The sequence below is a fragment of the Podarcis erhardii genome, assembly GCF_964252035.2.
Source record: "Podarcis erhardii genome assembly, chromosome: 12".
Classification (NCBI taxonomy): Eukaryota; Metazoa; Chordata; class Lepidosauria; order Squamata; family Lacertidae; genus Podarcis; species Podarcis erhardii.
Genome location: NC_138513.1, coordinates 18862113 through 18881336, shown reverse-complemented (window position 1 = coordinate 18881336; position 19224 = coordinate 18862113). Strand labels below are relative to the sequence as shown.

The 19224-nt window shown below is 44.0% G+C and overlaps 1 protein-coding gene across 3 annotated transcripts in view; it reads right to left on the bottom strand.

Moving 5' to 3' along the window:
- The window catches only part of PIP4K2A (phosphatidylinositol-5-phosphate 4-kinase type 2 alpha), a 163424-nt gene that overhangs the window by 8245 nt on the left and 135955 nt on the right, over positions 1–19224 (bottom strand). For all 3 annotated transcript variants that reach the window (XM_081834660.1, XM_081834661.1, XM_081834659.1), the window contains 3 exons: positions 5957–6103; positions 4121–4159; positions 1727–1840 (listed from right to left, as the gene is read on the bottom strand). In XM_081834660.1, the coding sequence (XP_081690786.1) occupies positions 1727–1840; positions 4121–4159; positions 5957–6103 (300 nt within the window). The remainder of the gene's footprint in view (positions 1–1726; positions 1841–4120; positions 4160–5956; positions 6104–19224) is intronic.

Sequence of the window (19224 nt, the reverse complement as noted above, 5' to 3'; positions counted from 1 at the left end):
AGGAGGCCCCATTAGCTAAAGTGGTGCTTCAGGTTAAGAACAGTTTCAGGTTAAGAACGGACCCCCGGAACGAATTACGTACTTAACCCGAGGTACCTCTGTATATCCTGCTCCAAGAGTACATTCTACCTGGACTATGTGCATGAACATTGACTGGGTGGGGGCAAAATTGAACTGGTGAAGCAAGGCAGAAGAGCCAAATTTATGCTGCTTTAAGAAATGCTTTGTTACATGACAACTTTCAATAAAAGAATGCTAGCTGCAAGGAAAACAGATTTGGCTGGTCAGTGTGGATGACACCTATTAGTGTTCATGTGCATTGCTGGATTTACTTTAAAAAACCCCAAAACTAATAGGTAAGATGAGGGGATGCAGAAGGGGGCTTTTAACCCTTTGCTCCTGCCACTGTCCTGATTTGAATCGACCCTCCCTTTTAATTTGCCATGTTGCAACTAGTTTGATCCTGAAGATCGGTCTTAAAGACAATACTGCAGCAGTGCAATAATTTGATATACATTAGATGGCTGCCATGAAGGCTTGTTGAGCATCTTAGCCCCATCCCAGCTGCATGCAACTGAAAAGCCATACTGAATAATCAAGCAAACTCAGAAGCAGAGTGCAGAGTTTCCAGAAAAACTGGACTCTAAGGAGGCAAAGCCGTGATCCAGAGAGTCCCTGCTATAAACATAAATCAAAGATTAAAACTGATTTGAAACTGAATTACATTCAACTAAATATATTGGGGTAAATTTAAGTATTTTGTGAGCATAGTTGCTGCTCTTAGCATGCCCTCCCCCAAAAAAATAAGAATGTGAAAGATAAAACCAAGATTCAATTCTAGTTTTCCATTATCACCGTGGCATGCCAAACCACTACACAATAATTGCCTACATACACAATTTAATGATCCTTCAATATGAATTCTAATCAACGCCATAGAAGCCACTCCAAACACAATTACATGACTGACCTTCCAAGAATCTGTCATACTTAAAATAGCAGAAAATGCAATTTTGCCCATATTTCAGAGGCACATCAAGTGTTTACGGAGCATTTTAACAGTTCAAGATGCAGTGCCATGAATATTAAAAGCAACATTTGTGCTTCCCCCCCTGATGCTAGTTTACACCACCAGCTTGAGGGAAGTAATAACCTGCCCCAGCCTCAGCATTCCTCCTGTAAATAGACCATGGCTCTAATCCCCCTTTATCTCCTCATTTCAGGGGTTTCCAACCTTTTTGACCCAGTGGATGCATTTTGAACTTTGAGAAAGTGCCACGAGCACCAGTCATGAAATGGTGCTGCAGAGTCATGGCACACCATAAAATGACTGCTGTGGGGCCTTCGTGCAATGGCTGCCACATCTAAGAGGGCAGAAAAAGAGACAGAATCACGAAATGGTGCAGGCATGCCACCCCATCAAGGGGGGGGGGGAGGCACCTGTATCAGGAATTTTCATTGATAGCTTTTGTGGGTACCATGAGAAGTACTGGCAGGTGCACTGGGTGCCCTCCGTAACATATTGCTCTCATGAAAAAACATCAGCAAAATCCCAGTTACAATTGGGAGGACAAATAATTTACAGCTCGCTATAACATTTATTTGCAGCATTTTGCAATATTGAATTGGTGGGGTAAATCTGCCTAGGAGGTCTGACTACAATAGGCACTATGGCTTTTGCTAAGTGTAGTGAGCTTCAGAGCTGACCAGGCAAGCGACCGCTTACCTCAACATCCTTTTTAAGCTTTTCAAGGAACATCTTTTTGTTTGTTTCATCAATATAAATCTTCTGGCCATCGTTGATGAAGTCGTTGTCTTTGAATGTCGGCAGTTCTTTGGCCTGAAACGGACAAGAGAAAGCTAGCACATAAAAACCGTTTCAAAACAATGAGCCCAGTGAAACAAGCAATGAAAACAAGGAATTTCCTGATCAAAAGCGCAGGGGAGTATTTCAGAGCTATCCAAAATGTGAATAGCCACAAGGGGGCACAAATGAGCTACGGCTCCAGTGCACACAAGCAATGATTCTGAATGTAAGGAACAGAGCATCGTATTTTCCCATTTAATTGAGACCTTGTTTGCTTTTATGACCGATTTGATTACTGTTTTACAGTAAAAAGGAAACACGTTGCTCATCTGCAAGACCAGCCTTCACCTTGCCAAGAGTCGTTGCACACACATCTGTTTTGTCAGAAGTCTAGCACAAGAAATAGGTGTTGGGCTCAGCTGCACTCCTCATCAAAACGCCCCACAAATGCTGCACATTCAAAGGGCCCAATTCTGATACTCTGCTCCCCAATTAACTATGGTATAGGGCAGTGCCGGATTTGCGTATAAGCTAAACAAGCTATAGCTTAGGGCCCCACTCTTTAAAGGAAAAAAAAACCTGGATGTACACTTCCAAAAGATAAAATAAAACCTAAAAAATAAAATAAAACCTACATACAGCAACAGTGTTTTGTGTTGTGTAGGCTCCTATGATGTAAGCAATGGGCCCCGCCTGCTATATAAAGAGTCCCATTACCTTCAGTAACTTAGGGCCTCATCAAACCTAAATCCCGCCCTGGTAAAGGGGGAGATCAGGAGCAGGTGTCATGAATCATGTGCTTCCTCACCACTGCTACCACACACAGCATTGGGAGAAGCCACATTTCCACCCCTGATCTCAGAACCTGTGGGTCCCCAGATGTTGTTGAACTACAACTCCCATCACCCCTAGCTAGCAAGGCCAGAGCTCAGGGATGATGGGAGTTGTAATCCAACAACATCTGGGGACCCACAGGTTGAGAACTGCTGCCCTAAGACATGGGTAGGCAAACTAAGGCCTGGGGGCTGGATCCGGCCCAATCGCCTTCTAAATCTGGCCTGCGGGCGGTTTGGGAATCAGCATGTTTTTACATGAGTAGAATGCGTCCTTTTATTTAAAATGCATCTTTGGGTTGCTTGTGGGGCCTGCCTGGTATTTTTACATGAGTAGAACGTGTCCTTTTAATTAAAATGCATCTCTGGGTTATTTGTGGGGCATATAAATTCATTCTTTTTCTCTCTCAAAATATGGTCTAACCCCCCACAAGGTCTGAGGGACAGTGGAAGAAGTTTGCTGACCCCTGCCCTAAGAGATAGCTGGCTAAAGCATGTTGGGTTGAATAGCTGTGCTATGCCCAAGGTTATTCAAAAAGTTAAGGGCATGCTTTCCAACTTGTTCTCTAGGTATGCCAATGTAAGACACACATACAAGTTAATGTGAAGCTTCAGTGGCCTGGTTCACTGCTTTGCTCCTCCTAAGCCTTTTTTTTATTCCCATACTGCGCTGAGCTAAGCCCAGATTTGGCTTAGTGTTTCAGCCAAAAATGGCTTTGTGGTGAAGCTCTCCTCACTGAACCACAAGCTGTAGCCAATGTTTATGTGAACCAGGTCACTGTAACAAAGACAAAGCATTTTTGTGCAAGGTATTTTTAGCTAAAACTTCTGGAAGGGTGACTGGGTAGAGGGCAGCACACGCTTATTTCTTCACACTTCTATACAGGGATATGTGTAAATTGGTCCTTAACACAAAGGCAGAGGAAGCAGTAAAGGCAGTACAAGGTAAGATCAGCATTTCAAGCCTGGTGATGTGAGTCTACACACACTGCCAGAAACCCTAATCCAGACTTTGGGGCACCAACTGACTCTGGCCATAAAATTCCCCATTAGCACCTATGCACTGGTGCAGAAAATACACCAGTGGCAGAGGGGGGGGGCATGCAAATACCCAACCACCATTTTTCTTTGAGGCCAAACTCTGAATTATGCCCAGAAGCAAATTGGTAACCAATCAGATCTGCTTCTCCAAGCAGTAGCCTAGAAATAACTACTGAGATCCTTTTAACTCAACAGTACTTGTATGTATTTTAATAGTACTGTATGGTTTTTTTTTAATGCTTGAAATTCAGAATGTGTGTATGCTGTCTGATTTCCTATGCTTCTTATTGTATAAATAAACGTTTGTAATTATTTTGAAACCAGCATCTGTTATTTACAGGCAGAGTGATGGCAGAATCATGGTACATGATTATCACTGTTTCCCCCTTTCTTAAAAGCTGAAGTTAGGCAACTTAAGGAAACATAACCTTTGCCATACCTTTTCCTTGTCGCTGGCTTCTCTTGCAACTGTAGACCCCTGAAACAGAAATGCTGTATTTAAATTGCTGCTGGGGATAAAACTGAAGGGCATAGGTGTTCTTTTATGCATAATTCCTCCAGTAGATTCACAGTAAGGTTTTTCACTGTAGCCCTGATGCAAAGTTACACACACTCAGATTACAGTATATGCAACATTCAAAAGCAATTAAAACATTGCATAGCATAGCAGTAGGTTAAGCAGAGGCCCCTATCCCTGATGTGTTTCCATCTGGAAATGTCTGCAATTTTAAAAACCAGGGATACAGTGACCGAAGCTTTGAGGACAGAACGCCCAATTGCAACCTAGAATTCTTGCCAGATGACACCATGAAAAAAAGGTAACAGGTGGTTGACCATCTTTGATTTGAGCTGTTTGACAGGGGAATGTTCTCCCTTGGGAGGTTGTGGACTCTCATTCACTGGAGGTCTTTAAGCAGAGTTTGGATGGCCACCTGTCATGGATCCTGTAGTGGAGATTCCTGCATTGCAGGAGGTTGCAATAGATGACCCCCTTGAAGTCCCTTCCAACTCTGCAATTTTATGAATCTATGGTTGGACTTGTCAATTGACGAGCATATCAGCCCTGCCAAATACCAACTTTTGCAGCTAGTGAGACAAGTTTAAAATTTTGAATTGGTGTACAATGTACATATAATTGAATTTGTAGGAACCGAGGAGGCCTGATGTTTGGGAGTATTAATGCTAGCTGCATGCCACTCTTGGCAGGTAGCAGAACTGACAGGCCGTAATTTTGTTGTCTCCAGAAAACCATTTATACTAACGTAAGGGAGAAGGCATTGGGTACGCTACAGCCAAAAGGGGGTGAAAGAATTATGTTGTCATTCAAAATAAGCTTGGCCAGCAAACACGTCTATTTAAGCCAACAGAATGTAGGTTGTTTGCATTCTGGATTTTGAGCTCTCAAGGCCACCCTACAGTTAAGTTTCAGTTTGTAAGCAAATGCAAAGGTGCAAATCATATGGGAAGGTATACACCAGTTTCTTTTGCTAAAAGGGCATGTATCAGCTGGTTAAAATAAAGTGTACTGGAGGTCAGTCAGTCTTCCTGAGAGGCCAGTTTCCAATTGAAACATATTTTTTTTCAGCTCGCCACGTTCCTTGCTAAGGAAACAAGACAGGATATGAATAAGCTAATCTGAGCCAGTTTGACAGCTTTAAACAAACCAACAGTGCAATCCTATATTTGTCTACTCAGAAACCCCATTAAGTACATTGGGGCTTACCCCCTTGCTAAGTGGGACTGCAGCCTAATATATTTGGTCATGGTAACAGAAAATAGAAGTTGCTTACTAGGGTTTTTGAATCTACAAATATTAGCTCAACTTTTAACACATTCTTCCTAACTCCATTAAAATGGTTCTATTTATTTATTTATTTTTTAAAAAATCTGCATGCAGACTGATTTGTAACAGTCTACAGAATCCATTAAGGACATGAGAGCTGCTTCAGTTATTTTTATTTTTTTACCCCTCAAATGGTTTTCACTGCAACCATTAGCACTTATCCACTTTTAGCGAGCATACTTCTGCTAAGCCACTTCCTTTACAGCACACAATACAACTCAACGTTATCTTACTTCCATAAAAGGTTTGGGCGTTAGATAAGCCGCAAACTATTTCAATAATAATAGCTTAACGAAAGAGTTTCCTAGACACTTTCTGGTGTACTGCTACTGATAGCCTCTAAGAACCCACAGAATTTTGTACCATTTAGGGGGGAGGGGACTATCAAGGCAGCTACTGCAATATTCATAACAGAAGCCGCTCAGTGCTCACCTTTAAATCATATTTTCTATAAACAGATAAACGGTGGCTGAATACATTCCTTGTAACAATCATATATACTTCGACTCCATCAACAGTAAGCCGGTACATTCCCAAAAACTGAGGAAGTAGTGTGTTGCCATGACACTCCACTATAAACTAGGAGGAAAAAAAATAATATTAGAACTTGACACATACTGGATATCTGTTGCAGAGATACATAGAAGTAACAGAGATTCAGACATACAGATTAAATGAGAAAAGTTATACCACAATGCAAACAATTAGAAAAAAATAATTCTAGAACGCCCACATTCTTTAACTGTTGGTGGGCCACGCTATAGGGTAGCTGCAGAATTTGAAAAGCCTCTTCCACACAGATATGAAAAGTGAACACACACATTTCCCCCCCATTTAGTTAGGAATCTCTTCAAGGTGTTTCGCTAATCCTTGTCTCTCACAAACAGTCAGAATTCACATAACCTAGCAATTCCCTTCTCTTACTAGTTCTCACCTCAAATCTGCACCTCATGATTACACAGTTCACTTCCAGCAGGTAGAAACTATGTACTTTCACTTCTAAGATCTCAGCATTCCCTCACAAAAAAGGATGTCCGCCTTGGAGCCTGCCACCTGCAGATATATGGGAGCTATCAAAATAGATATCATGCCCCGTTCAGCTAGCAGATATAAACACAGTATGCATCAAAAATACTTTTTGGGTTGCGTTCTTTGAAAAAGAAGAAAAGGACGTGTTTAAAACTTCTGTTGTTTCAGTTAATGGAAGGAAGAATTACACCCAACCATTTATGAGGAACCAGAAAAGGACCTAGATCTGCAACACCATATTCAGTGTTCAGCAGGTTCATAGGGGCTTATCAACTACTACTCCTCCTAGTAGTATCTCCCCAACCTTCCTGAAAGTCAGGGAGCAAGTGATATATCCTTTTTCTGTATGCATTCCTCTCTGGATTTCAGTCCATGCCTATGACCCAGCAGTTACTTCCATTTATACCAAATAGAAGTTACCTACCTAACTCTGCAAATTTTTTCTCTGCTTTATTTCAGTGCTTACATTTAGAAGCCATGCTAAACCTTGGAGCTTCTTCTTCCCCTGTTGTTTCCAGAGACCCACTGTTAACGTCAACCATAGTTTAGATGCAAATAGAATGCTAGACTGTAGCTAATGGAAAACAGAAGCAAAAGCTTCTAACATATCCTTGTGGCTACACTGGTGGACAAGGGGCAGGGAAGCTCATGAGCCTGAAGCTCCCTGAGAATCATTCTCATCACACTAAACTATGGTTTAGTGCAAAGTCCGAACTCTCCCAAGCAGAAGACACCTAGACTTGTATTACTACTGAGAATACAATAACATGAATACAGGTATTGGAGGATGGATGGTATTGACTTTACTTGCATAGTACAATGCCATAAAGGATTTTTTAAAAATAAAAAGTACTCCTTTTTTGTACAGCAGAATAAGTCAAATTCTTAAGTGCAAAAGTTAACAATTTACACAATTTTATATATATATATATATATATATTGCAGTTCTTCAAATACCTAGTTTAGTGACTTCAACATTAAATGGAAATGTATTTAGAAGAATACAATGAACAAAGTTAACCATATCTGGAGACACTTCTTAGCTGTAATCAAAGAGCTTTTCAGGTTGCTAGCAACATCTATAATAGTATAGAAACAGACTGGGGGTTAATCTCATGGGACATATAAAACACTACATTTGTGACATAAATATGGAGTGAAATAAGCCTTTTCTTCATATCCAAAGATAGCAGCTATTTTGAATTTCACTCAACATGACTTTTCTTCCAGGAAAAAAACCACATAGGGCAAATGAAACAAATACATTTTAATGTTATCTTTTAAAAACAAGAATGTTCTACAATATAGGTGTTTCTTTTTCAAACCATATTTGCTGTACTGTGCTACCTCGCAGGTCTATATATTCTATATTCCCAGACTGATGAAAGAGATGGCTTTCCATCCGACTATGATTTTAGTTTCTATTTATCAAATTAAGTTCACACAAAGAATGCTCTCTTAATAGGTTTGAGAATTAAACAGAGGTGGGCTTAGGGAGTATAACTTGACTCTGGTTACTGTATAGGGAAAAGAACTTGAGCAAACACTTTGCTATCTTTTTAAACCATGAGTAACACTAATGTTCAAGTATCATTGATTTAAAATATCTGTAAGACCCGTAACAGTAATATTTTGTGTCAGATATTAAACCCAGCTTTATTATGGAACTTACCTGAAAGTAAACATACCATTATATTAATATTTCATAAATCATAAGTATATTTGTTCAATTTAAGTAAGTACCCCTAGTCTCCTTGGACCAGTGATAATACCCCACTACCAAACATGCAAAGGCTAGAAGGTAAAATAAAGATATTAAAATAAATGATGGCATTGGACTGGAAAGTGGTGAATAAAGCAGGTATTCTAATTTAAGGTTTAAATACGCTGGCATGCTGGCAGCTGGCAGGATAAGAAAACAGCAGGCGCACAGCTGGAGGAGATAAGGAGGAAGGAAACCCTGTTGGCACATCTAATCCTTGACAGGCACCCTGCTCCCTCAGGGAAAGAAGTGATAAATGGCACATTGTGTACTATTCACAACTCACATACCTCAAGGAAGCTGCCTTATACCAAGTCAGACCACTGGTCCACCTAGCTCAGTACTGTCTACACTGACTGGAAGCAGCTCTCCAGGGTTTTAGTAAGGTAAAGGGACCCCTGACCATTAGGTCCAGTCATGGCCGACTCTGGGGTTGCGGCGCTCATCTTGCTTTATTGGCCGAGGGAGCCGACGTACAGCTTCCGGGTCATGTACCCAGCATGACTAAGCTGCTTTTGGCAAACCAAAGCAGTGCACGGAAACGCCGTTTACCTTCCTGCTGGAGCCGTACCTATTTATCTACTTGCACTTTGACATGCTTTCGAACTGCTAGGTTGGCAGGAGCAGGGACTGAGCAATGGGAGCTCACCCCGTCACGGGGATTCGAACCACCGACCTTCTGATTGGCAAGTCCTAGGCTCTGTGGTTTAACCCACAGCACCATCTGTGTCCCACACTCCAGGGTTTTACATTACAGTCAAACCTCGGTTGCCGAACATAATCCATTCCAGAAGCTCATTTGGCTTCCAAAGTGTTCAACAACCGAGGCACAGCTTCTGATTGGCTGCAGGAACTTCCTGCACTCAAGCAGAAGCCGCGTCGGATGTTCTCAGATTCCGAAAAACGTTCGAAAACCAGAACACTTACTTCCGGGTTTTCGCTGTTCGGGAGCGAAAACGTTCCAAAACGGAGGCATCTGGTTTGACTGTATCAGATACTAGTTAGAGCTCTTGCCTTTTTTCCTGATATGTTATGCAGAGAAATGGGAATTGTCTGTGGCTATTAATAAAACTTACTGTAAACACACAAAAAGGTGTGGTGAGGGGCAAATAAGTTTTCCATCCAAAAGCCTAATAAATTAATCTAAAGCTTCCTAACTTTCCCCCCTTTAAAACCTATTTATTCCTGCTATTTCTGTTGGAAAGTAGGCAAACAAAATTAATTGTTCAGAAAGAGGGCTACAGGATTTTTGTTGGTGCCCATTAACTGGCAGTTTCAGTTTTGCCTACACATTAATTGGAAATCTAGTCACAAACAAGTCTTCGTTTGATACATTCCAAGAATTCAGCGGTTTTTGTTTTTTTAAAAAAACACTGTCTAAAGCTTTCAACTACTTAAAAACAAATCTATAAATAAAAGACAAATTGAGCCCTATGGGAAGAAAGAAAAGAAAAGAAAAAACCACTAATTTTCCTAAACACATTCAGCGAGTGTACTGTAGCATATTAAACAAAGGCCTCACATACTGCTCATTCTTAGATGCCAGCAGACAAAGACTCCTGCATAGTGTACTGACAATGTGTAATTCCATCTCTGTTTAACACAGTAAATTCCAGAATTCGTATACTAAAATTTATCTTGAGTATTAAAACTAAATCCAACAGCTCTTATTAGTCACTAAGACTAATAAGATGTGCCTCTTGTCCTTTGAAAGTTAGCATTACAAACCTGAGCCACTTCTCTCTACATTCACCAAATTAATTCCATTGTGTGTAGTCTTTGCCCAATTCCATTGTGCACAGTCTTTTGGTACAGTGGTGCCCCGCAAGACGAACGCCTCGCAAGACGGAAAACCCGCTAGACGAAAGGGTTTTCCGTTTTGGAGGCGCTTCGCAAGACGAATTTCCCTATGGGCTTGCTTCGCAAGACGACAGCCCATAGGGAAATCTCCGGGACAGTGGGGAAGCGCAGCTCGTCTTCCCCGCTGTCCTCGGACCTCCTCCGAAGCCTGGCGGCGGGGCGGGGACACCTCCTCCCGCCACCGGGCTTCGGAAGGATGCCCCGATGCCGGGCGGCGAGGCGGGAACGCCTCCCCCCGCCGCCCGGCATCGGAACGATGTCCCGAAGCCGAGCGGCGGGGCGGGAAAGTCTCCCCCCGCCGCCCGGCATCGGAACGATGTCCCGAAGCCGAGCGGCGGGGCGGGAAAGTCTCCCCCCGCCGCCCGGCATCGGAACGATGTCCCGAAGCCGAGCGGCGGGGCGGGAACGCCTCCCCCCGCCGCCCGGCTTCGGGGCGGGAACGCCTCCCCCCGCCGCCCGGCTTCGGGGCGGGAAAGCCTCCCCCCGCCGCCCGGCTTCGGGGCGGGAAAGCCTCCCCCCGCCGCCCGGCTTCGGGGCGGGAAAGCCTCCCCCCGCCGCCCGGCTTCGGGGCATCGTCCCGATGCCGGGCGGCGGGGCGAGAAAGCCTCCCCCCGCCGCCTGGCATCGGAACGATGTCCCGAAGCCGGGCGGCGGGGCCGCGAAGCCTGGGCGCGCTGGCAACTCTCCGCAAGGAGCGCTCCCGCTGCTTGCGGAGAGGTCCGCGAAGCCTGTCCTGGACCTCTTCTGAAGGCAGGCGGGGGGCAAAAGTCTTTGTCCCCCCTGCTTGCCTTCCCAGGGGCTTTTAAATCGCCCGGACAGCGGAGAAGTCCTCCACTGTCCCGGGCGATTTTAAAATGCCGCCCGCCAGAAGAGGTCGGGGGAAGGCGGTTTCCATAGGAACGCATTAATTGATTTTCAATGCATTCCTATGGAAAACCGTGCATCGCAAGACGAAAAACTCGCAAGACGAAGAGACTTGCGGAACGAATTAATTTCGTCTTGCGAGGCACCACTGTACTATTGTTTGGTACTATTATCAGGCTTCTGCTCAGTGTAAGTCCCCTCACCAACTACCGTATTTCATCCCCAAACTATTTTGCCAGTCATGCCACTACCCTGATGAAAATATTAATATAGCTGTGTTACAGACACAAAAAGCAATAGATTATCAAGGCAGCAATTATCTGCACTCTTGTGTTGCATTTACAATAAATCTTGAAAGAGGAGCTCCAGTCTCTCTCTCTCTCTCTCTCTCTCTCTCTCTCTCTCTCTCTCACACACACACACACACACACACACGGACAAAAATGCAATTGCACTCTTTCCACTCAAATTGCTAATAAACACAATGTGATTTGGAGAAAATGCCTTTTCAAAGAAGACATCTATGCTAAGTGAAAGGGGGATATAGCATAAATTATCAGTTGCCCCAATTGTGTAGTTAGGCATTCACTACATGCTAGGCATATACTAAGTAGAAGGCTTTTAAATTCATGGTTTGTAAGACATGCACAGTGTTGAGCTAATTATACTTTCTGAAGATGCTCAGCACTGTAAACGACTAAGCGTTTAAGGAGTATACATCTTCCAAATTTAAACATGAACCTGCATGATTGCACATACAATTACATGAAATAACTCATTGCTAAGACAACTGTTAACACTCAGATTTGCTCAGGGAGGGCGATTTCAGACAGGTTATTGTCTTACTGCCACCATCAGAAGTCCAAGCCATTGGGTCATTTAATATAAACTGAGATATTATGCTGTGTGGTGCTTCTTCTAGGTCGCATCCTTGGGACTTTTTAGCCCTACTTACTATGGCCCCAAAATAGGAAACCAGAAACAAAACACACCAAGTAGGGCTTCCTTTAAAATAAAAAGTTCTGTTTATCTAGTGCGTGTTCCTACTATATGAAGTACGGTATACGCTCCTATAAATCTACAAGTTGACCAGGAAAAAGCAGCATGTTACACAAGCTTGCTGATGAAGTTTAGGGTTGGGGAGGGAGGAAAAGGTTATCTATCCTTTCTCCCTGTCCTTGTACATCCTCCAAAGACATAATTTCAAAGACTGGGCACTTCCTTTAATTCACTGGCACTGCATTTTCAGAGTAAGGATGGGGAACCTAGGACTAGCCAGGTGTTATTGGACTCCAACTCCCATCAGTCCCAGCAAGCAATGGCGTGGGTGATGGGAATTGTAGTCCAACAAATGGAGAGCCATGGACTCCATATCCTTGACCAGACTGATTTCTGAGCTATGGACTCCTCCCTCAGCACAACTTGGCTGTTCCAGTGTATCTTCAGGAATGTATGTTTGAAGGGGTGTTTCCATGTCTTAGGAAACTATGGGTGTGTCCCCTCATCTATGTGTGTATGTCCCCCACAAAAAGATTTATCCTTTCTACAAATCAATTATGCTGATTTCATTTATCCAGGAGGCCCTATCCCTGTAAAATTCCAGAGGCAGTGGCTCATTATGTTCAAGCTCCAGAGCATGAACAGAATGCAAAGTTCCAAGCCAACAAGAAAAAATAAAATCCCTGACTCTCCATAGTGAAATGAAGAACATTTTACCATCAGTTTCTTCCTTCCTCTCATATATAAGGCACAATTCTGGCACCATAAGGGACCTTCTTCAGAATATAGCTCACTGTGACAATGCAGAAGTCCATATGTGATCCATGAGCAATGGTTTATTCTACAGTTTCTAGCAGACTGTTTATGAAGAAAGTGAACATTATTACCAGGAGTGTGTCAAAACATTCCTTGCACTTCGAGTGAGGTTCTGTGGTCTGGAGCACAATAACTTAATGCTGCAGAGCTTGAGAAAGGTCTGCAAACTTTAGAGATGGCAGCAGGCTCCATATTGGGATGCCCTGACAAGTAAAGGCAAAGGGACCCCCTGACCATTAGGTCCAGTCGCGGCCGACTCTGGGGTTGCGGCGCTCATCTCGCTTTATTGGCCGAGGGAGCCGGCGTACAGCTTCCAGGTCATGTGGCCAGCATGACTAAGCCGTTTCTGGCGAACCAGAGCAGCACACGGAAATGCCATTTACCTTCCCGCCGGAGCGGTACCTATTTATCTACTTCCACTTTGACGTGCTTTCAAACTGCTAGGTGGGCAGGAGCAGGGACTGAGAAACGGGAGCTCACCCCGTTGCGGGGATTCGAACCGCCGACCTTCTGATCGGCAAGTACTAGGCTCTGTGGTTTAACCCACAGTGCCACCCTGACAAGTACAACCCTTTTATTGTGTATTGTGGAAAGAATAATAATAAAAAAGAGGCATTTCATGATATCAATAGTGCCAGTTTGGTGGGTGGTTCTAAAGGAGCTGGAGCTAACTAAGACGACAGGTCCCCCCCCCCCCGAAAAATCATCAGTAACCACAACTCATTCCACAGCAGTGAAATCCATCATTATCTGCTGTATGAGTAGCCCCTGGGAACCTTCTTGAAATAAAAAGAAGCCAACTGTATCAGGTATTTATAATTTAAACCTTCATATTTTTACATTAATCTCCCTTGCACAGAGATGTCTATCAACAGTTCTGCAGTTGTCACTGCTGCTGAAACTCTTAGTTGGCAACAGCAATCGTTTCCGACTTTGTTCTTTGGTTTGCTGGTGCTTTGATCATTTCAATATATTCCAGGATAATTCCTCCAGAGCATTTCAGCATACGTTTTGACAAAAAGACATGCATTTTCCTTTGAGATTAAAGGGCCTATATATTTTTAAAGCTGCACTGCTTCACACAGTGTAAATAAAAGCTATTTTACAGAAAGAGATGCAAGTCTGAATGAGTCTTCATTAATACCCTGCCCTAAAAATGTTCAAGGTGAGAACTGTGCATTTAACGACAAGGCTTTGAGAAGTAAAAGTTCAAATACAGATGTGCTAGACAAAAATTCTTCTCTAATCCCAGCTAGCCTGAACAGAATGGTTTTGCATTGTTTTAAAGGGTGGTCAGCTTATGCCAAAGGGACGCGGGTGGCGCTGTGGGTAAAACCTCAGCGCCTAGGACTTGCCGATCGTATGGTCGGCGGTTCGAATCCCCACGGCAGGGTGAGCTCCTGTCGTTCGGTCCCAGCTCCTACCCACCTAGCAGTTCGAAAGCACCCCTAAGTGCAAGTAGATAAATAGGTACCGCTTTATAGCGGGAAGGTAAACGGCATTTCCGTGTGCTGCGCTGGTGCTGGCTCGCCAGCTGCAGCTTCGTCACGCTGGCCACGTGACCCGGAAGTGTCTTCGGACGGCGCCGGCTCACGGCCTCTAGAGCGAGATGAGCGCGCAACCCTAGAGTCGGACACGACTGGCCCGTACGGGCAGGGGTACCTTTACCTTTGCAGCTTATGCCAAATGTCTGGTAAAAGAGAGTTTCTGTGCTGTGAAGCCAATTTAGAGAGTCATCTCCTACTCAGTTTAAGCTTGGTGTATAGAGGGCCTCATTAAATTATTTCTAGATCAGCCCTGAGAAGATACGTTTGGCAAGACAGTGATCTGTCAGGTGTGAAAAAGCAGATCATTATATTTTCAATGTTCAGGTTCATTCAGTGTTACAGGTTGTAGCCAGGGGGTACAGAAATCTCAATAATCTTGGCTATACCACAACACTAATTACAAAAGTCTGCTAGCTGTTCTGCCGCCCACAGCTCAGCCATTGCACACAGAGCAAGATCAGAAGCTGTAACCCAGCAATTCTGGAAGCCAACTTGGCTGATGGGATGAGCAGGAACTAAGCAACAACCCCATCCACACCCCTACACAAGTAAGGCTTGAGTGGGGAGTTGCTGAACACCCAATCCTAGTCGCCACTGCAACCCCTGTTGAAGGGTAGAGTGTCAATACCTTAAACCAGAGGTGGGGGAACTCTTTTCAACCCAAGGCCCACATTACATTCTAGGCAACCTCCCAAGGGCCACATAGAAATACTGGTGTCAGGGAACTGCCCTCAGTGCCGGAGGGAGAGAGCAAAAGCCAGAGGGATTCCAGAGAGCGTCCAGGGATCGGGAGGAGCAGCCCATCTTCTGGGGAAGAGAATCAGCGTAGCACCAGTGGAGAAGGGGGGCAGATGGGGGAAGCGGCGAGGCGGTCCCATGACTCCTTGCCCGGGACCAGCGGGGAGAGTAGGGGTCCTCCGCTGCCCACGCCCTCCTTGCGCAGAAGGCTTTCGCACAGAGAGAGTAGGCGTCAAAGAGCTTCTTTGCTGGAAGAAGTTTAAGAAACGCCCACTGACGGATTCTGCCAGCGATTGAGTCAGCCACGGGTGAGTGGCTGTCCGGACAGAAAAGGTTCACTTAGGCAACCCAGCCAGGTGTTTGCACCCAGCTGGGGAGATACAGCCGGCTTACGCACAAGCAACCCCTAGAACCATTACAACTGGCCACAGACCAAAGTGGGTAGAGTTACAAATATTTCACCTCTATACAAATAGGCCTGTTTCTACACACACCCTGTCTCCATCCAGCCAAGAAGGAGGCATTAGCAGAGTTCAAGGACGCATTCTAGTCAAAGAAACAGAAAACCTCGGGGTGCAAGGGAAGGCCTGGGGAGAATTCCCAAGGCAGAAAATATAACATAAGAACATCAAAAGATCCCTTCTGGATCAGGCCAAGGTCTCATCTAGTCCAGCATCCTGTTCTCACACACTGGCTCACCAGGTGCCTATGGGAAAAACCTCAAGGAGGACCTGAGTATTAAGTAGTGTGTTGACAAAGAAAATGCACAGATTTCTCCAAGTGGTTCTTTATAGTAAGCTGGAACTGAACTGAACTGAACATCTCAGCCGGCCTGCTTTTATAGGCAGTCGGCTGTCAACATTGTAACAACACCCCAGGGTTTCCCACCTAAATTAACTGACGTGGACCTGAGTGAAAACTATACAGTGGTACCTCGGGTTAAGTACTTAATTCGTTCCGGAGGTCTGTACTTAACCTGAAACTGTTCTTAACCTGAAGCACCACTTTAGCTGATGGGGCCTCCTGCTGCTGCCGCACCGCCGGAGCCCGATTTCTGTTCTTATCCTGAAGCAAAGTTCTTAACCTATATATCAAAGCGATTTATCAAAGCAATAAATTTATCAAAGCGATTTATCAAAGCGATAAATAACTACCTGACATTCAGAAGACATCTTAAGGCAGCCCTGTTCAGGGAAGTTTTTAATCTGTGATATTTTAGTGTATTTCTGGTTTTTATGGAAGCCGCCCAGAGTGGCTGGGGAAACCCAGCCAGATGGGCGGGGTACAAATAATAAATTATTATTATTATTATTATTAACCTGAAGCACTCTTTCTAGGTTAGCGGAGTGTGCAACCTGAAGTGTATGTAACCTGAAGCGTATGTAACCCGAGGTACCACTGTATACACAATACCCCTGGTGGCCAGGGTGAGCACTTCAATACATAACACTGAGCACAAGAGCCCTTTCCTGCAACTGGTATTCAGAAGGATTGCTGCCTCTGACCACAGCCTGGAGGGTTGCAATTGGTACCTGAGCCCCAGGTTTCCTAACCCTGCCTTAAAGAAGATTAAAGTCCATTTGTACATTACTTTAAAGCAGTAGCTAAAATGCACACCACTCAACCCTATAGGCCAGAAGGAGTTTTGTGAGGAGTTAAGAGGGAATAACGTCTTTAGATGGCTAGAATGTTGGACTAGGATTTGGGAGAACAGGATTCAAATCCCAACTCAGCCATGAAATCTCACTGGGTGACCTTGGACCAGTCACTACTTCCTCTCTGCCTGCCCTACCTCACAGGGCTGTTGTGGGGATGAAATGGGGGAAAATTAGAACCATTAATACCACCTTGTGATCCTTGAAAGATAAAGGTAGCCTATAAATGTAATAAATAAAAATGAGCAGTCCTGTGACTGGCCCCCAGTCACCAGCTGAGCTACATGGCTGAGTGTAGATCTCTTCCAGGGTAACAAATAAGAAACTGTGGCATTTAATGCCACTTCCCCATTACTTTTAGCCATTTGCATACATCTTTTTCTGGGACTTCACTGCTGTGTCAATGTTCTTTAGTCACAGAAAATGCTAAAGGTGTCAAGGCTAAAATGTTATACATGCTTACTAGGTAATGCTCCACTCTGAACTTACCTTCAAGTAAACGTGCAAGCAGAGGCCATACAAGTCTTATGTTTCCTGACTGTATCTACAAAGCTGTTTCTATATATACATGCTAGATCACTACTACAGTACTTCTACTGTAGCTACAATGGTGACATAGGTAAAGGTAAAGGGACCCCTGACCATTAGGTCCAGTCGTGACCGACTCTGAGGTTGCGGCACTCATCTCACTTTACTGGCCGAGGGAGCTGGCGTACAGCTTCTGGGTCATGACTATGCCACTTCTGGCGAACCAGAGCAGCGCACGGAAACGCCGTTTACCTTCCCACCGGAGCGGTACCTATTTATCTACTTGCACTTTGACGTGCTTTCGAACTGCTAGGTTGGCAGGAGCAGGGACCGAGCAACGGGAGCTCACCCAGTCGCGGGGATTCGAACCACCAACCTTCTGATTGGTAAGTCCTAGACTCTGTGGTTTAACCTACAGTGCCACCTGTGTCCCTACAATGGTGACATAGACCATAGACCACAGTAAAACATTTCACGACTCCTAAATCATCGGTTTAAAAGCTTGATATGTAAGGAAGGCATATATGTAGATTTAAAAAAAAGAAGATTCAAATTCTCATTTTTAACAACTACAATTTAGGTCCAACAGCAGAAAAGGGTTTTCACAACACCCAGGTCAAAAGACAAAACTGACCAAATCTTACCAGGAAGAAACAAGACAAAAACAGAATCCCCTATATTTTTAAAGGAGACGTACATGCTAAGAATGCAGCCCACCCACGTTAAAACATACAGTGAGTAGCAGTTTGCTCCGTGAGAAACTGGGTCACTTGTAAGCAAGATAAACCAGCAAGACCTGTTTGTAGAAAAATAGTTGCAAGCCCCTCCTCTGGCATTCCAGTAGCCAATGAATCAAGAATAGTCACACAATAATGGTAAATTTAGACACACACACCCCAAAGTCCTGCCATGTTTCCTATGCATGCTGATTTTGGGGCAGGGGTAAGTGGTGGAAGGGAAACACTAGCATGAAGCTGAAAAAGGAACGTGGGGCAACTCCACCTTAAAATTCAACTGAAATCAGCACCACTTACATGTAGTCAGGAATGAAGTATAACAAGCTAAAAAGGAAGCTGTCCTACAGGAAAAAAAGGATGCAATGGAAAGAAAAGGCTGCAAAGTTATTAACAGATGCGGGGGGGGGGGGGCGGACGACACGTGGTAGAAGAAAAAGAGAAGAGAGTCAACTGAAGTTGGCTGCAGCAGCAGATGGATTAGAACTATATTTTATTTTTAGTCTGCAGATATAAACCACAGGTTTTTTTTAAATAAAAAATACACTGCAATTAAGTTTAAAATGTGGATTGTTTAACATAAATAGGCTTTTAATGCAGCTATCAGGACTCCTGGGACTATTAAATCTATGAGGCAAGCATAGTGCCCTTTAGCATATTTATTAGTAAACTTGTGCATGCCTGAAACGGAACTAAAAACAGAATGCATTCAATATGTTCAAGTGTTTCCTATTCCTCAGTTGGGCAATGCTTACTGAAGCAGAGATTTGAGGGAAGGAAAGAAGAAAGACATGATAAACACTGTTTATGCTTTGCTGACCTCCCCAAAACACCCCCCCAAAAGAAGGGACAGTCGCCACCTTTAGAGGCAATTCAAAAAAATGAAACTGAGAGGAGCATCTTTCCAAACATGACTAAGACACCTTCTGGCCCTATTTCTTACCCACTGATGAAGAGATTGACACTTGCTCTGTCTTGCCTTTCAGAAGGTGGGGGTTTACTTGTTTTTAGGAGAACAAGTCCAGGGCAGGATGATGTGTTTGGGATAAATCAACTGCATCTCAGTTATGGACTGGCATCTGTCCTCAGGCTCCCTTGAACTGGCTACGCGAACTGATAAGAAATGTAACCTTAAGAACTGGCACTTTTGCTTTTCCTCCTCCTTCAC